Raw genomic sequence first — 18,238 nt, 5'->3', positions numbered from 1 at the left:
TCTGTGTGGCCGTATCACACGTAAAGTGTATGAAATAATTAAATAAGATGATTTTAAAATGTAAAAAATAATATGACAAAGCTGTAAAACACCCATGGACTTTTTCCACATTTTGTTATGTTACAGCCTGAATTTAAAATTGATTAAATTGAGATTTGTGTGTCACTGGCTTATGCACAATACCCCATAATGTCAAAGTAGAATTATGTTTTTATTATTTATTTTTTACAAATAAAAAATGAAAAGCTGAAATGTCCTGAGTAAGTAAGTATTCAACCCCTTTATTATGGCAAGCCTAAATAAGTTCAGGAGTAAAAATGGGCTTGACAAGTCACATAATAAGTTGCATGGACTCTGTGTGCAATAATAGTGAATTTCAAACACAGATTCAACCACACAGACCAGGCAGGATATCCAATGCCTAGCAAAAAAAAGGCACCTATTGGTAGACATTGAATATCCCTTTGAGCATAGTGAAGTTATTAATTACACTTTGGATGATGTTTCAATACACTCAGTCACTACAAAGATACAGGCGTCCTTCCTAACTCAGTTGCCGGAGAGGAAGGAAACCGCTGAGGAATTTCCCCATGAGGCCAATGGTGACTTTAAAGTAATTACAGAGATTAATGGCTGTGACAGGAGAAAACGGAGGATGGTTCAACAACGTTGTAGTTACTCCACAATACTAACCTAATTGACAGAGTGAAAAGAAGGAAGCTTGTACAGAATAAAAATATTCCAAAACATGCATCCTGTTTGCAACAAGGCACTAAAGTAATACTGCACAAAATGTGGCAACGCAAATAACTTTTTGTCCTTAATCCAAAGTTCTATGTTTGGGGCAAATCCAATAAAACACATTACTGAGTACCACTCTCCATATTTTCAAGCATAGTGGTGACTGCATCATGTAATGGGTATGCTTGTAATCGTTAAGGACTGGGGAGTTTTTCAGGATAAAAAAGAAAAGTATTGGAACTAAGCACAGGCAAAATCCTAGAGGAAAACCTGGTTCAGTCTGCCTTCTCCAAACACTGGGAGATGAATTCACCAAATCTACACTGGGGTTGCTTACCAAGAAGTCAGTGAAATGTACCTGAGTGACCAAGTTACAGTTTTGATTTAAATCTGCCTGAAAATCTATGTCAAGACTTAAAAATGGTTGTCTAACAATGATCAACAACCAATTTGACGGAGCTTGAAGAATTTTGAGAAGAATAATGGGCAAATATTGTACAATTTACTTGTGCAAAGCTCTTAGAGACTTACCCAGAAAGACTCTAAGAGCTGTAACCGCTACCAAAGGGGGTTCTAACATGTATTGACTCGGGGGTGTGAATACTTATGTCAATGAGATATTTCTGTATTTCATTTTCAATAAATTTGCTAAGAAATTCTAAAAACATGTTTTCACTTTCTCATTATAAGGTATGAAACGTATATGGTTGAGAAAAAAATCTATTTAATCCATTTTGAATTCAGTCTGTAACACAACAAAATGAAGAATAAGTCAAGTGGTATGAATAAACCATCACTTTTGTCCGTTTGTGCACACAGAAAATGTCTACGCCCCTTCGTCTTTGATTGGTCAACAGTAGGGATTCTTCAATAAAGTGTATGTTGTCATTCAACAAGAGACTAATCGTTTTCAGGAGAGAATTTTTTTATTTATTTAAAATTGTGTGACTAAGATCTCCTCTGCAAAAACATCAGATATCTTGAGATATCTTACTCAGATTCATTCCTACTATTTTGAGGAAGTGTATACCATCTACGGCAAATCAAGGTGGACAAACAGTACTATTGGCATTTTTTTCGAGTTTTTCAAGCAAAGGTCTTTTAAGGGAGTATGCCTTGAGAAACAAATGTGTGCGCACTAATGGATGAAGCAACATCAACAGAAGAACTGTTCGTCAGCAGCTTCATGAAATGGGTTTCCATGTCCGAGCAGCCGCACACAAGCCTAAGATCACCATGCGCAATGCCAAGCTTCGGCTGGAGTGGTGTAAAGCTCGCCACCATTGGTCTCTGGAGCAGTGGAAACACGTTCTCTGGAGTGATGAATCACGCTTCACCATCTGGCAGTCCGACGGACGAATCTGGGTTTGACGGATGCCAGGAGAACGCTACCTGCCCTAATGCCTAGTGTAAACCATAAAGTTTGGTGGATGAATAATAGTCTGGGGCTGTTTTTCATGGTTTGGGCTAGGTCCCCATGTTCCAGTGAAGGCAAATGTTAACACTACAGCACACAATGACATTCTAAACGATTCTGTGTGGCAACTTTGTGGCAACAGTTTGGGGAAGACCCTTTTCTGTTTCAACATGACAATGCCCCGGTGCGTAAAGCGAGGTCATGTGGAAAGCCTTCCCAGAAGAGTGGAGGCTGTTATAGCAGCAAAGGGGGGACCAACTCCATATTAATGCCCATGATTTTGGAATGAGATGTTCGACAAGCAGGTGACCACACACTTTTGGTCATGTAGTGTATATGCACAAACTGTTCCGAATATTTTTGGATGGGAAGCATGCCGAGTTCAGCTAGGCGCCAGCAGAACCAGAGCGTGCTGAAGGCTTTAGTCTCAGTGCCGACCCCTCTCTTCATTATCCCCCGCTAAGGAACGCAGCCACCCAACCGGCCAGCATGGAGCCTGTGGCTATGTTGCCTGCTTCCCTGCCTGTTACCCAATCTCCATATTAAAGACCCAGGGAAAGGTCAGCAGGCAGGGAAGTGAAGGGGAAGAACAACACCACAACAACATCCCGGAGAGAAAGAGATGGGTGGGGAAGGAAGGGGAAGTCGATGAACTGGAAAAATACCATAAGGCCACAGAAGTAAAACTGCCCAAACCTGCAGACTAGGAGAAGAGTGTGTGAATGACTACAGGTTTTTTTCTGGATCAAAAAATAGTTTTGGTGGTCAGCCGGTCTCATGGTAACTAACTGTTAATTAACATAAACATGTTCAGCATCTCCATGCCACTGATGCGCACCTTTGGAACATCTACATTTAAAAAAATTCTAAGTCTATTATTTATTTTAGGCAGGTCTAAAGAAACATACAGTCTGCCTATGCTCTATGCCATAAACTGTAGACTTGTTCATTTAGCAGACAAGATATGCTTATAAGTCCTGTGACATTATTTTATATTATGTGATTTTAAAGTAAGAAGAATATAATTGAACTTAGCTGAATAAAATAGAAAGGATATTTTTCCCATTCTGGAGAGTTTGAAGTGGCTATGTTGAGCATAAAGGCGAGTTATTTGGCAACTTTAGTTGTGAATGATACAAACCTTAGAATGTCTTAGAAATCCAAACGTATATGGGCTGCATGATGCGACTATAGGCTATTGATGATTTGAAAAGGCCGCTAAAAAAGCTTGCTCTCTGTTCCTCGCCTCTGGAAGCTGTTGCCGTAGTGATAACCAAAAGATACGCTGTTCTCTCATCAAGTGATCATATTTTCACCCATCCGACTATTCTCAATTTAAACTCGTCTTTACTAATATGTCAAATGAGTTTCTATTTAGAATGGTCCATTACGAAATGGGCAGGAACAGGTGCAGGAACAGGAACAGGTGCAGGAACAGGTGCAGGTGCAGGAACAGGTGCAGGTGCAGGAACAGGAACAGGTGCAGGAACAGGTGCAGGAACAGGAACAGGTGCAGGAACAGGTGCAGGAACAGGAACAGGTGCAGGAACAGGGGCAGGAGAAAAAAAGACATCCATTTGCACTGAAATAAGGAATAGAGGCCACTTTCCCGTGGGTTTGTCAGGTTGGCTACTCCAGTTATTTAATGAAACTGTTGACATCCCCTCTGTCTGTGTGCTCGAGAAATGAATGAAGGAGAGAGGGGAGGAGATAGAAACGCACAGTGGTGAGATATACCGCAGCAGCCCTAGGTGGTGGGTGTGGCAGGGGGCGCGGTCGACCTGTAATTATTATTATTATTATTATTAATGGCAGAAAATAACCTGGGTTGTGTCCAGTTGGAGAAGAGGTACAGCACTGCAGATGGTTAAAGGAGCCAATGGAAAAAGAGATGTTTAAAACTCTGTACCCTGAAGGTCAGGCCTATAGCTACTAGACTGGCCAATGTGATGATATTGTAGTATTATACTGCATATTAACACATGTCATTTCATTAGTGAGGAGGTTTTGGTCACCCTCACAAAGTTAGAACACTGAATAATAGGGTCTCTATGGCTTTGGTAGCTCTTCGTAATAGTTGAGATATGAACTTTGTTTAGTCCCACCCTATCTTTTCATTGTTGTACACCAGCTATAGCTCCAGTATGTTACCAGCCTGGGAATGGTTTATCTCGGAACACAAACACGTTTATTCTTTAACGAGAAGAAACACAGATCAATACCAGGGTCCTAAAGCCATCTTCTGAAGAAATGATTTCACTTTCTGTGGTTTGGGTCCTGCTCTAGAAAATGACTCGATGGCACAATAGGGATATTGCTGCCTCCTCTCCTGTGAAAATGTTTTTCTTTTATATCCCCTCATAGCAGAAGGAGTGAGAGGAGGAGGTGGTGGTGAAGGAAGAGGAGGAAGGAGTGGGGGAGGAGAACGTGGAGGAAGAGAGGAGGAAGGGAGAGGATGGTATAATTAAGCAATAAGCCCCGAGGAGGTGTGGTAAATGGCCAGCATACCGCGGCTAAGGGCTACGGTGTACGCTGAGTGTCTGGATACAGCCCTTAGATGTGGTATATTGGCCATATACCACAAACCGCCAAGGTATCATATTGCTATTATAAACTGATTACCAATGTAATTAGAACAGTAAAAAGTCATTTTCTGTCATACCCGTTGAATATTGTCTGATATACCACAGCTTTCAGCCAATCAACATCCAGGACCCAAACTACCCAGCTTATAATGAGAGTTATCTGGTGCTGTCCTCTGTTCATTTTTGGAGGTGGAAATGACATGAGTTAATGAAAACCAAACGATCAGTAGAGAGTGGGAGAGAAGCAGAGTAGAGTAGTGCAGAGGGCAGCAGATGAGGCTTTACCAGTAGAGCTCATCACACACAGCAGAGTTCTATTAGACCCAGTAGTCCTTTCCTGCAGTAAAATGACCAAATCGCCCTCTAGTGGTCTCACGAGTGGAATTGTATTAATATTTTTTATTATTTAATAATTAATAATAAAAAAATAAAAATTAACACAGAAAATCTGGTGTTTCTATGTCAAACAATTATGTTATATTCCAGTCTTCTGTGATGTATATCAAGTGTAATATTGGGATGCAAACTCAAAATTGAATACATTTGAACTCTATATCTGACATGGTACAGGTGTCTTCTTTTTTTAAGCCCATAACCATGTGTGTGAGGTGTATACTTTTGTTTCAAAGTAGATTTGTTTAAGACTACCTAAACTCAGCAAAAAAAGAAACGTACCTTTTTCAGGACCCTGTCTTTCAAAGATAATTCGTAAAAATCCAAATAACTTCACAGATCTTCATTGTAAAGGGTTTAAACGCAGTTTAATGAACATGCACCTGTGGAACGGTCGTTAAGACACTAACAGCTTACAGACGGTAGTCAATTAAGGTCACAGTTATGAAAACTTAGGATATTAAAGAGGCCTTCCTAGTGACTCTGAAAAACACCAAAAGAAAGATGCCCAGGGTCCCTGCTCATCTGCGTGAACGTGCCTTAGGCATGCTGCAAGGAGGCATGAGGACTGCAGATGTGGCAAGGGCAATAAATTGCAATGTCCGTACCGTGAGACACCTAAGACAGCACTTCAGAGAGACAGGACAGACAGCTGACCGTCCTCGCAGTGGCAGACCACGTGTAACAGCACCTGCACAGGATCGATACATCCGAACATCACACCTGCGGGACAGGTACAGGATGGCAACAACAACTGCCCGAGTTACACCAGGAACGCACAATCCCTCCATCAGTGTTCAGACTGTCCGCAATAGGCTGACAGAGGCTGGACTGAGGGATTGTAGGTCCTCACCAGACATTACTGGCACAAACCCACCATCGCTGGACCAGAAAGGACTGGCAAAAAGTGCTCTTTACTGATGAGTCATGGTTTTGTCTCACCAGGGGTGATGGTCGGATTTGCCTTTATCGTTGAAGGAATGAGCGTTACACCGAGGCCTGTACTCTGGAGCGGGATCGATTTTGGAGGTGGAGGTTCCGTCATGGTCTGGGGTGGTGTGTCACAGCATCATCGGACTGAGCTTGTTGTCATTGCAGGCAATCTCAATGCTGTGTGTTACAGGAGAGACATCCTCCTCCCTCATGTGGTACCCTTCCTGCAGGCTCATCTTGACATGACCCTCCAGCATGACAATGCCACCAGCCATACTGCTCGTTCTGTGCATGATTTCCTGCAAGACAGGAATGTCAGTGTTCTGCCATGGCCAGCGAAGAGCCCGGATCTTAATCCCATTGAGTACGTCTGGGACCTGTTGGATTGGAGGGTGGGGGCTAGGGCCATTCCCCCCAGAAATGTCTGGGAACTTGCAGGTGCCTTGGTGGAAGAGTGGGGTAACATCTCACATCAAGAACTGGCAAATCTGGTGCAGTCCATGAGGAGGAGATGCACTGCAGTACTTAATGCAGCTGGTGGCCACACCAGATACTGACTGTTACTTTTGATTTTGACCCCGCCTTTTGTTCCGGGACACATTATTCAATTTCTGTTAGTCACATGTCTGTGGAACTTGTTCAGTTTATGTCTCAGTTGTTGAATCCTGTTATGTTCATACAAATATTTACACATGCTAAGTTTGCTGAAAATAAACACAGTTGACAGTGAGAGGACATTTCTTTTTGTTGCCGAGTTTATAAACACTCTGAGTGACCCTGATTCAGCCCACTGCAGTAAAAGGTTTAACCACTGTACTAGACGCAAAACGTATTGGTAGAGCGAGAGAGCGAGAGAGAGAGAGAGCATGAGAGAGAGTGAGTGGATTGAAACAGGGGACAGTCTGTATGAAAAAGAGTTATTTTTCCCAAAATTGTGAAACGAGCATAAATCGATTAGCCGTATTGTTAATTAGAATATTACCTGTCAAACTTAACTGCATCTATAAAGGCTCTGCCAATTCCAAAGTTGTTGGTTTTTGAAAGCCTCTCAGCTGTGTGTGTAGGAGTGACGTCACACGTTTAATGCAAACAGTGACTCTCTCTCTTTTCTCACTCTTTCTGCTCTCTCTTTTCTCTCTCTTTTCTCACTCTTTATTCTTTCTCTTTTCTCTCTCTTTTCTCACTCTTTATTCTTTCTCTTTTCTCTCTCTTTTCTCACTCTTTCTGCTCTCTCTTTTCTCTCTCTTTTCTCACTCTTTATTCTTTCTCTTTTCTCTCTCTTTTCTCACTCTTTATTCTTTCTCTTTTCTCTCTCTTTTCTCACTCTTTATTCTTTCTCTTTTCTCTCTCTTTTCTCACTCTTTATTCTTTCTCTTTTCTCTCTCTTTTCTCACTCTTTATTCTTTCTCTTTTCTCTCTCTTTTCTCACTCTTTGGCGCACGCCAGACGACACACACACACACACAGTACACATATTTATTACCTGTATGCGTCATGTTAGTTACCCCTGGCTGTGTAAACCTAAATAGTAACTGTCCTTCTTCCTTAGAAAGACATCTTCCTGAAACTATTCGTCGTCAGCATAACACTGTTGCTAGTCTCTTTTGTTGGTCTGATGTCATGTGTTCTACTGTGTTGTCTCTGACAGATCACAGGCAGAAGTCGGTGGTGAGCGACATCTGTTACCAGACAGAGATCTCCAGCCTCATGGACTTTGGCACCCCAGACTCCTCGCTCGACAAAGGTAGGGTGTTGCCTTGGAAATACAGGGTGTTGCCTTGGTGATGGAAGGAAGTGTGTGCTTGGTGATTGGTCCCGGGAGTTAGGACTGAGACACAGACCTGTCAGCATGTCAGCTGGGTGCATACAGACCGGAGCAGAGGCCTGTAATGTGGAAGAGTCTGGCTGTCTGCCTGTGTCTGTCTGTCTGTCTCTCTGGGAGAACAATCTGATAATATGTCTGACCGGACCCAGGGCCTTAAAGGACTTACAGCAGACTGTGTTATATACTATAGGCAAGTATACAGCACACAGGGTTAATCATCTGCTTGGTATTGTACTGTATACACCCAATTCTGTGCTTGGACACAATACTGTATGAGTTACAGAGAAACATTGATAGGAGAGCTGAATGGGGAGAAAGGGGCAGATGTAACCTCTTCACATGGTATTGCTGAATAGAGAAAGTACTATTGATGATCCTCATTGTTGTATTGTGCCGATGCCTATTTGTGCCCTAATCACTGCCTTCAGTTTGAGTTAAATGGCATCTAATTTTCCCTCCAAAGATGTCTCTGAATAAAGGCTCTCTGTCTTTGTTGTGATCTGTAATGATATTGGCCACTAAGGAAGAACATTATAAAGAGTATTGATCACCTGAAGCTTGTTGATGAATCTATAAGTCTCGAGGGCATTTCATTTTCTCCTGCTTAATCACTCCCATTATTCTTTACCACGTTGCCAGAAAGCCACGAGTGTTCCCCGGAATTGTAATTTTCATCTTTTCATCAAATACAGCCCCTTGAAGCAGCAGAAGTGCACTCTCAGGCCATTAAATTAGCCTCATGACATTTCCATCAGCCCTGGACAGAGGTAGTATCTGTCTGAGTCACTCCTCCCCTTCTCCATCCCTCCTTCATCCCTCTCTCCTTCCCTCCCTTCTTCCCCTCCCAGCTAACATCTTAATGCCTGTCTTTCTCAGCTCTCCATCAGCATTCTTCTGTGCTGATAATGCAGAGTGACAGATCAACTGGTGCAGCTGGAGAACAGGAGGAGCGGAGAGCGAGAGAGAGAGAGAGAGGGAGAGAGGGAGAGAGAGGGGGGAGCGAGAAAAAGAGAGAGCATGAGTTATTACACAGATAAATTGACTTTTGCTAGCTTATGTAATTATGCTCGGATCGATGACACAGAGATTCAGTGAGTTTAGCCCTGAAATCAAGGATAGCCACATGAGTAGTGAAAAGACTGAGGATGAGGGACTGAGAGGATGAAGACAAAAGAGCAGTAACATGAGAGGGGCAACCATGAGTAAAGATATCAGTAAAATGATTCCAGCTGCACTGAAACCAAGGCTGAAACAATGGGCTGTATCTCAGAAACTCGGGTCACACTCACAGCCCTAAATGGGTGTCGAACGAATAAGAATGAATAAGAATGACTAACACATGAATGACACATGACTGCGATTCTTGAGCAGTCAGTCAGGCACTCAGTCCGTGATTGACAGATCCATTTGCCTCAGTTGACAAGCGTCTGGCTTGATGGTATACTTGTCCTCATTCCTACAACACCGAGGTGACACACTCTCTCTCTCTCCCACTCATACGTGTATTCTATATTTGAGACACATAGTTATTTGGTATTACTACTACAGGCTCGGCAGGGGAAAATAGCCCTATATTCGCCAAGCTAATTAAATTCTGTGATAGAATCAAAAGACATTTCAAAACCGTTTTGAGGATGAAGAAAGTTGCTTGTTTACTGTGTTAGCGTCAGTCCAACACTTTCAGTTTATACAAACAGCACATTTACCCTGATTTGATCTCTCGGAAGCCTGAAACATAAACAATTATTTTCCATTCAAACGTTGTTTTTCCCGGTTATGATAAGACAACACATCACTACTAAGCTAAGTTATTTCAGTCATTTAAATAGCCTGTTGGAAGTCTTACAGATTTCCTACCCCGCCTAGTGTCCACTTCTTCCAACCAAGACTGGTCTTATCTCTGCTCCTCTAGTGCTTGGCTGCACCCGCTACCTCCTGTCCCTATTCCTGTCCCTATTCCTGTCCCTGGGCCTCAGGCTAAAACTCGATTAGCTCTGTGATTGTGTCCACACTCATCCAGCCCTGATCCAACCCTGCATCTGACGGCCAGTCCCTTGAGCCCTGGGACTGGGAGAAAACCCCAGCACTTCCTGGGTTGAAGTCTCACACTAACAACCCCAGTGCTGTAGCTGGAATTGTTTTGGTTTACCTTCATTTATGACCCCGGAAAACATTGCAGGCCTCGTCATGCTGCAGGCTATAGAGTAACAAAGTCCAAACATTTTTGCGTGGCCAGGATAGTTCACATGATCAGGGAAAAACTCCTGTCCCTAGTTTCTTCAGTACTGTGTATTGTTTCCAGGCTAGGCGTCTTATATAAACATGTGAACACGCTCTGATGTGACTTGTGGTCAAATTATCCATAAGGGTAGTGTGTTCCATAGGGGTATTGTTCTCTGTGCAGTAGGTGATGTCTTCAGTACAGTACATTATGTCCTGTGAAAGAGAGATCTCTTAGTCACTGTGTCGTTCAGCTCGCTGCCATTAGGTAGAAGTGCTATAGCAGTGACTCATCTGCCTTACCACCTGAGGCTACAGGTACGCCCTCCCGCGGTTGAGAGAGAGAGAAAGAGCAGTAATCATGTCAGAGCACACTGGTCCCCCTCCCTACAGCAGCAGCTGGAAGGGGTTAAAAAGAGGAGGGGCGAGAGAGGTTTGGAATGGAAACTGCCTCTGGGCGTGTACCAGAACAGGTAGAGAAAAGGGGAGGAGAGAGAGAGAGAATAAGCCAATGACAGCACGAGAGAGAGGGAGATGGAGAGTCCAGAGAAAACAGGCTCCCTCTCTCGGGGGAACACTTCCTAGTAACCTGGCTGGGTGGAGCCAATGGCCAGAGCTGGGAGCGGCTGAGCGAGAGGTTGCTGTGGTGTGGTGTGTTCGCTACGGTGTCTTTCTGAATGGTGTTTGTCCGAGTTGGGCTCCTCTGCTATGAGAACACACACCAGCACTGACCGTGGAGCCCAGCGGAGCCTGTGCTGTGGAGGAGAAGGAGGAGGAGGAGGACATGAGGTCCGACAGGGAGGAGGGGACATCCGGTGAGTGCGGGAGAGAGGGAACGAGGGAAGAACGAGTAGTGGGTTTAGATAATCCGTCACCGTAGAGGGTTGGTTTAGGCCAGAGCTCTGTTTCTACGGTAGAGGCGCGTGTGAGTTCACCAGTTCGTTTTCACGTGTACTCACACTGTATTTATGAAAGGAATTGGAATGATTCATGTAAACTCATTATCACCGAGTAGCTAAATAAACATCTCATCATTCGGTAATATATTTACATAATATGTTACTATACATAATGTTACTATATATGGAAAGGTTGTGTTGGCAACACATTATTGACTGTAAGTAAAAGTTGTTTGGTGTGTAATTTTAGAAAAAAATATTTCTTGGTAGTAGGTCTGCAACATAATTTGTTTATTTGTTGTACATATAAACAAATGAGGTTGATCTGGATCTGACATGTACATTGGGTAATCTGTTAATCTGTTAATCTGACATAAGCATATGAAACTCCTGGAGTGAGTCTAGTCTGGGGAATTAAGGGAGATATTTGGTGATGAGCAGCTCAGTCAACATAGCACACACAGCCTACATATTTGGGAGATGATCAGTCTGTCATATCCATAGACATAGCGCTGACCTAATCCACGTATTCCTACGGAAAACCGATGGCACATGAAGCTGGGAAGTCAACTTGGTTTTAATGTCTATGAACCTGATGCTTGCCTACTGTTAAACCTTTGCAGAAGGTTAGTTTGAAAGCTCAGCGTTACCTAGAACCTAGCCAGGTCAACATTGGAAAATGAAATAGACAGCAAATATTAACTATGATAATCAGAATTAGGACTGATTCGCTCTTTCGAGTGACGATCAGTGCAGTTATATAGAGAACATGCCGGCATGGTGACTCTCTTTGTAAGATCTCACTTGAATTGTGGCAAAGTTAATAAGTACCCCATCTAGTCTCGATATTATATGACCATGATCCTTCCACCTGAAAGTAAAACATGAATGGGCTACCATCCCAACAACCCATCACAACTCGGTGAGGCTCGATTGGATTACCCCATGAGAAAAAGTGGACTGTATATAAATGATAAAAATGTTATATGATTGTAGACTACCTTTATAATTTGTGCAACCGCATCATTTTGTCATCGTGAAAAAAGATCCCCAGACATAGAATGTATTTTGGAATTCAGCATGTATTCACTTATAATTGCATACTAAATTGGTATTTGAAACATACTGTGAGCGCAATCCTCAATCTCCATGGCCATCCTCCGTCCTCCGCTCTGTCATCCTCAGTCAACCCCATAGACATTGGTCAGCCACTCCATCTCCACCAGTCAGTATGGATAACTATTGAACTTTCAAATAATTCACTGTGGGGGTCAAACTGGATCATAATATACACATTTTTGAGCCCAAAGCGTTCGCCCCCCAAAAATGTTGTACTTTTTTTTTCTATTGTGGTGATCGTAATTTACATAAGCTTTCTGTGGCAGATCAGGGCTTTTGGCACCGCTAGGTTGCTACGCCGTAACCGACCAGCAGAGCTTGTAACTTCACGCTGTAGACCGGACACTGGGGGTCTGGGCCATATCCCAGTGCTCTGGAATTGGTGTCATTTTATGTCTGGAGTTCTGTAGGTCCTACAAGTACTATCCAATCAGCATAGTTCCCCAGCGTTCCCCCTAGAATTCCTCCGCCCACCTTGACATTTGATGTGTTTGGCATTTTGATAGGAAATGGCAATCCACAGACACACCTACACTCCCATTTAATGCAGGTGTTATCTGAGAGAGCCTCCAACTCCTCCAACTGGAACCCTGACAGACACGGTCTCTGTTGCAGTGACATGGTCCTTACTGCGTTTGTCTAGATGTGTTTGTGTGTGTGCCCGTATTTGAGGAGATGAGCCCGAGGATGATCCCGTTGGTTGTGCTGCGTGACTCCTGCTGCGTGACTCCTCCGTACCCAGAGGTTGCGTTCCACATTGAGAGGAGATAATGAGTGAGCCGATGCTGCCAGATGGCACTATCAGAGATGGAGTCACACGCCGCTCCCGCAGCAGCTCACAGCAGGCCACATGATGGCATGCTCTGCAGTCCTTGACCAGCGACCAGTCCAATGTGTTACAGCTCCATAGTGAGTGGAGGTCAGTGTACATGAAGGATGCACCGCCATTAGTTTTATCTTCTCGGGATATTCATGCATTGCAACTCCGTCTTGGTGAAATATCCTCAACGGAGATGATACTGGCTTGTGGCCATACTGAACACTAATGGGACAGTGTTCAGTATAGTCTCATTGGGCAAGTCTCTTGTTCAGTATTCAGTCAAAGTCAGCCCATGTACAGTGATATCATGTCATAGAACGAACCCAGCTATGTTTAGATAGATAGATTATTGGCGTTGTTGCTGTTGATAACTAGACTGTAGGTAGTCTGAGCTGAGCGGCCTTACCAGGTTCTTGCTGCTCTTCCAGTAGCACATCCCTGGCAGTGGGCCTAATCTTCCCAGAATAAAAGTGTGAATCAATTACTATCATCTCCAGTTGGCATGCCTACACTGACCTCCGTTGTAATGTAAACTCACAGCAATTTCATTCATGGCAGCTGTTCTCTATAGATATACAAACAGGGGCATGGATAAGCAAGCGCACGCCAACAAACGTATGCACACGCACGCAAACGCACACACACACACACCTCTTTGTGGGTTCAGGCGTGCAGATTTACACACGCAGACTGAGAAATGTTCACTAGAGCTTCCAAACGGAATATGGGCCTCATATACAGTAAGATCATAGCCGTTATAGGTGACTAGATCCCCAGGTTGCCATGACAAGAAAGAAACACAAGTGAGGCGTAAAGTCTTAACATATATGGAAGGAAACCCAGGGTCCACTCTCTCGCGTATTGTTTACGTTGTGCAGTGGATGCTGTGGTTAAGTAAGGTTGAGAGCCAGTGCCGATGTATAATTCATGTTCACATACATTATAGAAGGGCCCTGTAATATCCTGAGTGGAAAACGAACCTGCTGGTACTTACGTGCAGCCAGGCGCTGTTCAGGGATCAAGCAGCGACGGTTCATGTTGTGTTGTTTTCTGTTGTGTTGTGTGGTGTTATATTCTCTCACCCACTCACACTCTTCCCTGGCCCTATCAATGGCTTAGGTACTAAGACAGCCCACAGGCTATCCAACCAAAATGACTGACTATTGTAGAGAATCTCAACAAAGAGTTGTGGAGCAGGTTTAAAACAGCCACTAATCTCCCTGCTGCCTCCCACCCGCCAAAACTCCCCCTCGGATCCAAAACCCGTCATTGACTGAATGAATGTGGTTGCTATTTTTGATGCAACCATTTCTATTGGCCTTCCTGTATCATTTCTTGTGGATTCGATGTTATCCTCTTATGTAATGCACTATATTTGGTTCATCCTCTTGACTTGAGATGTGAACAAAATACTCTTCGTTTTCATGGAGATTACAGGATGTCTCTTTCGAGACTGCTCTCATCAAGTCGCTCTGAACAGCCATTTTGTGATTCCTTCCACATGGTCTTACAATAGGCCTTTTAGATCTGTTTGCTTCATGAGAAACGAAATGAATCGATTCGGAGTGGATAGTACGGATATTCCAAGTGATGAGTGAAGGACCTCCGTGACCAGTAGAATCCTGTCTGTATATCCTCCCAACAGAGAGAGCGAAAGGGAGAGGGGTTTGTCTGAGGAGGCACAGAACACGCAGGCTAATAATAAGAGGGCTCTCTCTCAACCACACCCACACTTCTGTTTGACTATGAAGGATCTCTAGGCTCATATTATCTGCATGAGGAGTTGGATGAGGAGCAGCGGCCGACCCGTCATCCCCTCGCGGCGATCCCAGTACAGCTCTCCTTTCCTGAGGATCGTCTCCTCCACGCAGTAATGATCAGAGATGCAGAGCGCACCAGGCAGCCACGCGCACTCGCATTAGTACGCACGCACACACACAAGCGCACGTACACACACACACACACACACACACCACACACGCACGCACACACACACACACACACACACACACACACACACACACACACACACACACACACACACACACACACACACACACACACACACACACACACACACCAATACTGCCATCCAAGCATCACGTGACTCCTCCGTCACACACATAGAGCGGTTGAAGTCTGGGAAGGGAGGAGAGACAAAGAGACATGGAGGCACAGATGCTCTGTGGCCTGGAGCAGACTATAAGATGTAATATATTCATAACCATCGCCAGCTACTAAAACCTCACTGTAGGCATCCAAGCAACTTTATGAACCCCAGTAATGAAATATTGAATTAATCTAATTGAAAATGTGGCTTCAGAAGTAAGGAGATGTCAAAGTGGATGAAGCTTGGCAAGTCAGGTGACTACTGAATAGTTGTGTCATGAGAGGTCAGTGAGCCAGAGGGGGTTGGCCCAATGGCTCCCTTTGATTGACAGCTGCCTGCAGCACCACAGCCAAGGATGGGTCACGATAATCTCAGAGAGTAACAGGTGAATTCTATCTTAATGTAGCAGATGTAAAATAATCGCCTGAGGTCGGAAGAAACTGGAAACATCCGGTTTTCAGGCTTCGCCTCTTCTCTGCTTTTCTCCTGAAAACCAGATGCTTCCGGTTTCGACCGGCCCCCCTGCTGACAGTGGGTTAATGCAGCATAATCAGCTGGAATGCAGTTCACATCATCAACAAACATGTTAACATTTCTGACTGTTGTTGCTGGAGCAGCACGGAGACGTCCTGAGTTTCTGAACATGCTGTGTAACGATTCATATGTTTATCTTCCTAGTTTTATATTAAAAAAAGACTTATGAAAAGGATGGCGGAGGGGTGGCAGACGCTTGTGATGAACCATTGTAATGATGTTCTGAGCAGTGTTTTATGTTGGTCTACTCAGTGAGTCACACAGGGGCTTTTGTTCAGTGCTGTTTGAACCTCCCCAGCATCCTTTCTGTGCTTTTATCAGCCGCTAACAACGGCAAATTATTGTTTAAATAAAAACTGAAAGGATTTGAAAGGGTTGAATATTTTGCTACTTGGTAGCTCTAGTGACCTCAGTGCATTAGTGAATAATTCTCCAGGTTATAGTGGCCTTTTTTTACTACACTACAGTTATCTGCAATGCTACTGTAAAATATTGGTTGTCTGCATATTCTCTAAAAAAAAATCATTCATCTTCTCCTCCCCCAACTCCAATTCCCCCTCTCCTCTCCGTACTGGGTGTATTAGAGCTGTGCAGCACCAGCACAGACACACATGCTAATACACGCACTCCACACACACGCACACATGGATTTTGTATTGTAGATATGTGGTAGTAGAGTAGTGGCCTGAGGGAACACGCTTAACGTGTTGTGAAAAGTCTTATGAAATGGAATGGCGTGTAAATATTTTCAATTGTATATCAATGTCAAGGCAGCAGCTAATGAAGATCCTTAATAAATACAAATACCAATCCCACCAGGGGAACACATTGTGGGGAATAGTAGTGTAGAGAGAAACAGGACCCAAATGTACGGGAGTGAAAATACCTCTAGTCCGTGTTCGATTTCCAGATTATTGTGGGAACTGACAATCAAATAGTAATCCAAGGATTGTGAAGGTTTTAAACATATTGCGAGATTACAGCGTTCCTACTAATGCTGCTTCTGCTTACCCAGTAAAACCCTTCCCTGTTCAGCACTCCACATACAGTAGAACATAATACAGTAACCATGGATAGAAATACAGGATCAATGCTCTTAAACGATGGAGCTTTATGGAATGTACTGAGTGAGAGTGTAATACTCTTCTCTGGTCTCAAACCAACAGATACTGTGCCAGATGTATACTGACATGTCGCTGTCACTCTCCAGACATAAAGTGTGGAGTCCCGTGTACTTCGTTCCATACATTAACTGAAGTAGATCAACCAGGCTAAGCAGCATCCATCCAACAGTACCCACACTGTTTCTCAAATAGAGAAAGCGGCCCCTGCAGTGTATGTAAATGGGTGTTGAAAATAATCATTTACAAGGTTAATATTGCTGTTAAGTGCGCTGTTTGTGCTGCAAGAATAATGTGGAATGTTTGAAAATGGAAATGTAAGAGAGTAATTCATGCACATATTTGAGTTAGGTGATTATATTTTCAAAGGACCATGGTTTGCCTAATCATTCGCTGTAAGCTCTTTCTCTCTGTTGTTCACTGGCAAATTCCCTGCTATAACAAACCTGAGGAACGTGTTCCATTTATTACACTGAATATTGCAGTCGGGGATGCAGATCATACATTTTCATAACCCGGTCAATCTAACAGGGTCCGTGGAGATGCTTATTAAGATGATACAGAGGTCTGCACACAGTAACCACTGTGTAATGGACAGTTTCACACTGTATTAAGGTGTCGTGTCTTTGCAAGAGTACCGTTCCACTCAGTTAGGACAATGCCGGTGGATATTTATAGTTAACACGGTGTAGCTGAGAGTTGAAGGACAAATTTGGTGTCACTCCGGTCAGCATTGTGGCTACCTGAAACAGGAGAGGAGGAATGACCAAAGCCTCTGGCATAGTAACAAATGCAGAGGGAGGTGACACCCGTCCAGACATTCCTACAGAGTATACCACATAGAGGTAGAGCATATAGCTGCTATCAACCATGTGTTTGACACTCGTATCAAACACACAGCACGGATACCTAGCTCATGCCTCTGGCTTCTTTTAGCCACGAAGCAAACAGCCACTAGACCTCTCAGTACCTGAATGGAGAAGCCAGTGGGAGGGAAGAGCACGGGTTGATGGCCTGGTCAGACTCAGAGCAGTCCTGATGGAGCTTTTAATAGAGTCGTGGCTCAGACAGGAATAGTTGAGTGGGCCACTGCTGAGTGAAGAGATGAGGTCTTCTTCTCTCCTCAGGAAGGTGGCTACAGGAACAGGGCATTCACCGTCTACTGGTGGGGCTATGACAGTAGACAAGAAATGATGCTAACAATACAACAGGCTAGTGGTAGGGCTGTGGCGGTCATGACATTTTGTCAGCCGTTGATTGTCAAGCAAATAACTGCCGGTCTCACGGTAATTGAGCGTTCATTAACATAAACACATTTAGCATTCCTGGCTTCCATGCATAGCCTACAAGCCACTAATACAGACCTTTGGAATATTTGCATTTTAAAAAGTCGAATAAATCCATTTAATATACACCATCACAATAAATCCAGGTCTAAAGAAGCATGATATGAAGAAAATGTGGTCTATTGCAGAAGAACAGAATAGCATACTCTGAGTTGTCCTTATGTTAGGTCCTGAT

At 43.7% G+C, this 18,238-nt stretch overlaps 1 protein-coding gene across 3 annotated transcripts in view; it reads left to right on the top strand.

The window, feature by feature from the left end:
• The window catches only part of LOC106582810 (kazrin), a 169,012-nt gene that overhangs the window by 130,817 nt on the left and 19,957 nt on the right, over window positions 1-18,238 (top strand). For all 3 annotated transcript variants that reach the window (XR_001323388.2, XM_014166261.2, XM_014166262.2), the window contains exon 4: window positions 7,718-7,813. Coding sequence is in view for 2 of the 3 variants with exons in the window: in XM_014166261.2 (XP_014021736.1) it covers window positions 7,718-7,813 (96 nt within the window). In the remaining variant the exon portion in view is untranslated. The remainder of the gene's footprint in view (window positions 1-7,717; window positions 7,814-18,238) is intronic.

Source organism: Salmo salar, chromosome ssa22 (assembly GCF_905237065.1).
Source record: "Salmo salar chromosome ssa22, Ssal_v3.1, whole genome shotgun sequence".
Taxonomy (NCBI): Eukaryota; Metazoa; Chordata; class Actinopteri; order Salmoniformes; family Salmonidae; genus Salmo; species Salmo salar.
Note: the sequence above shows the minus strand (reverse complement) of the source record. Positions and strands in the feature narration are given on the sequence as shown.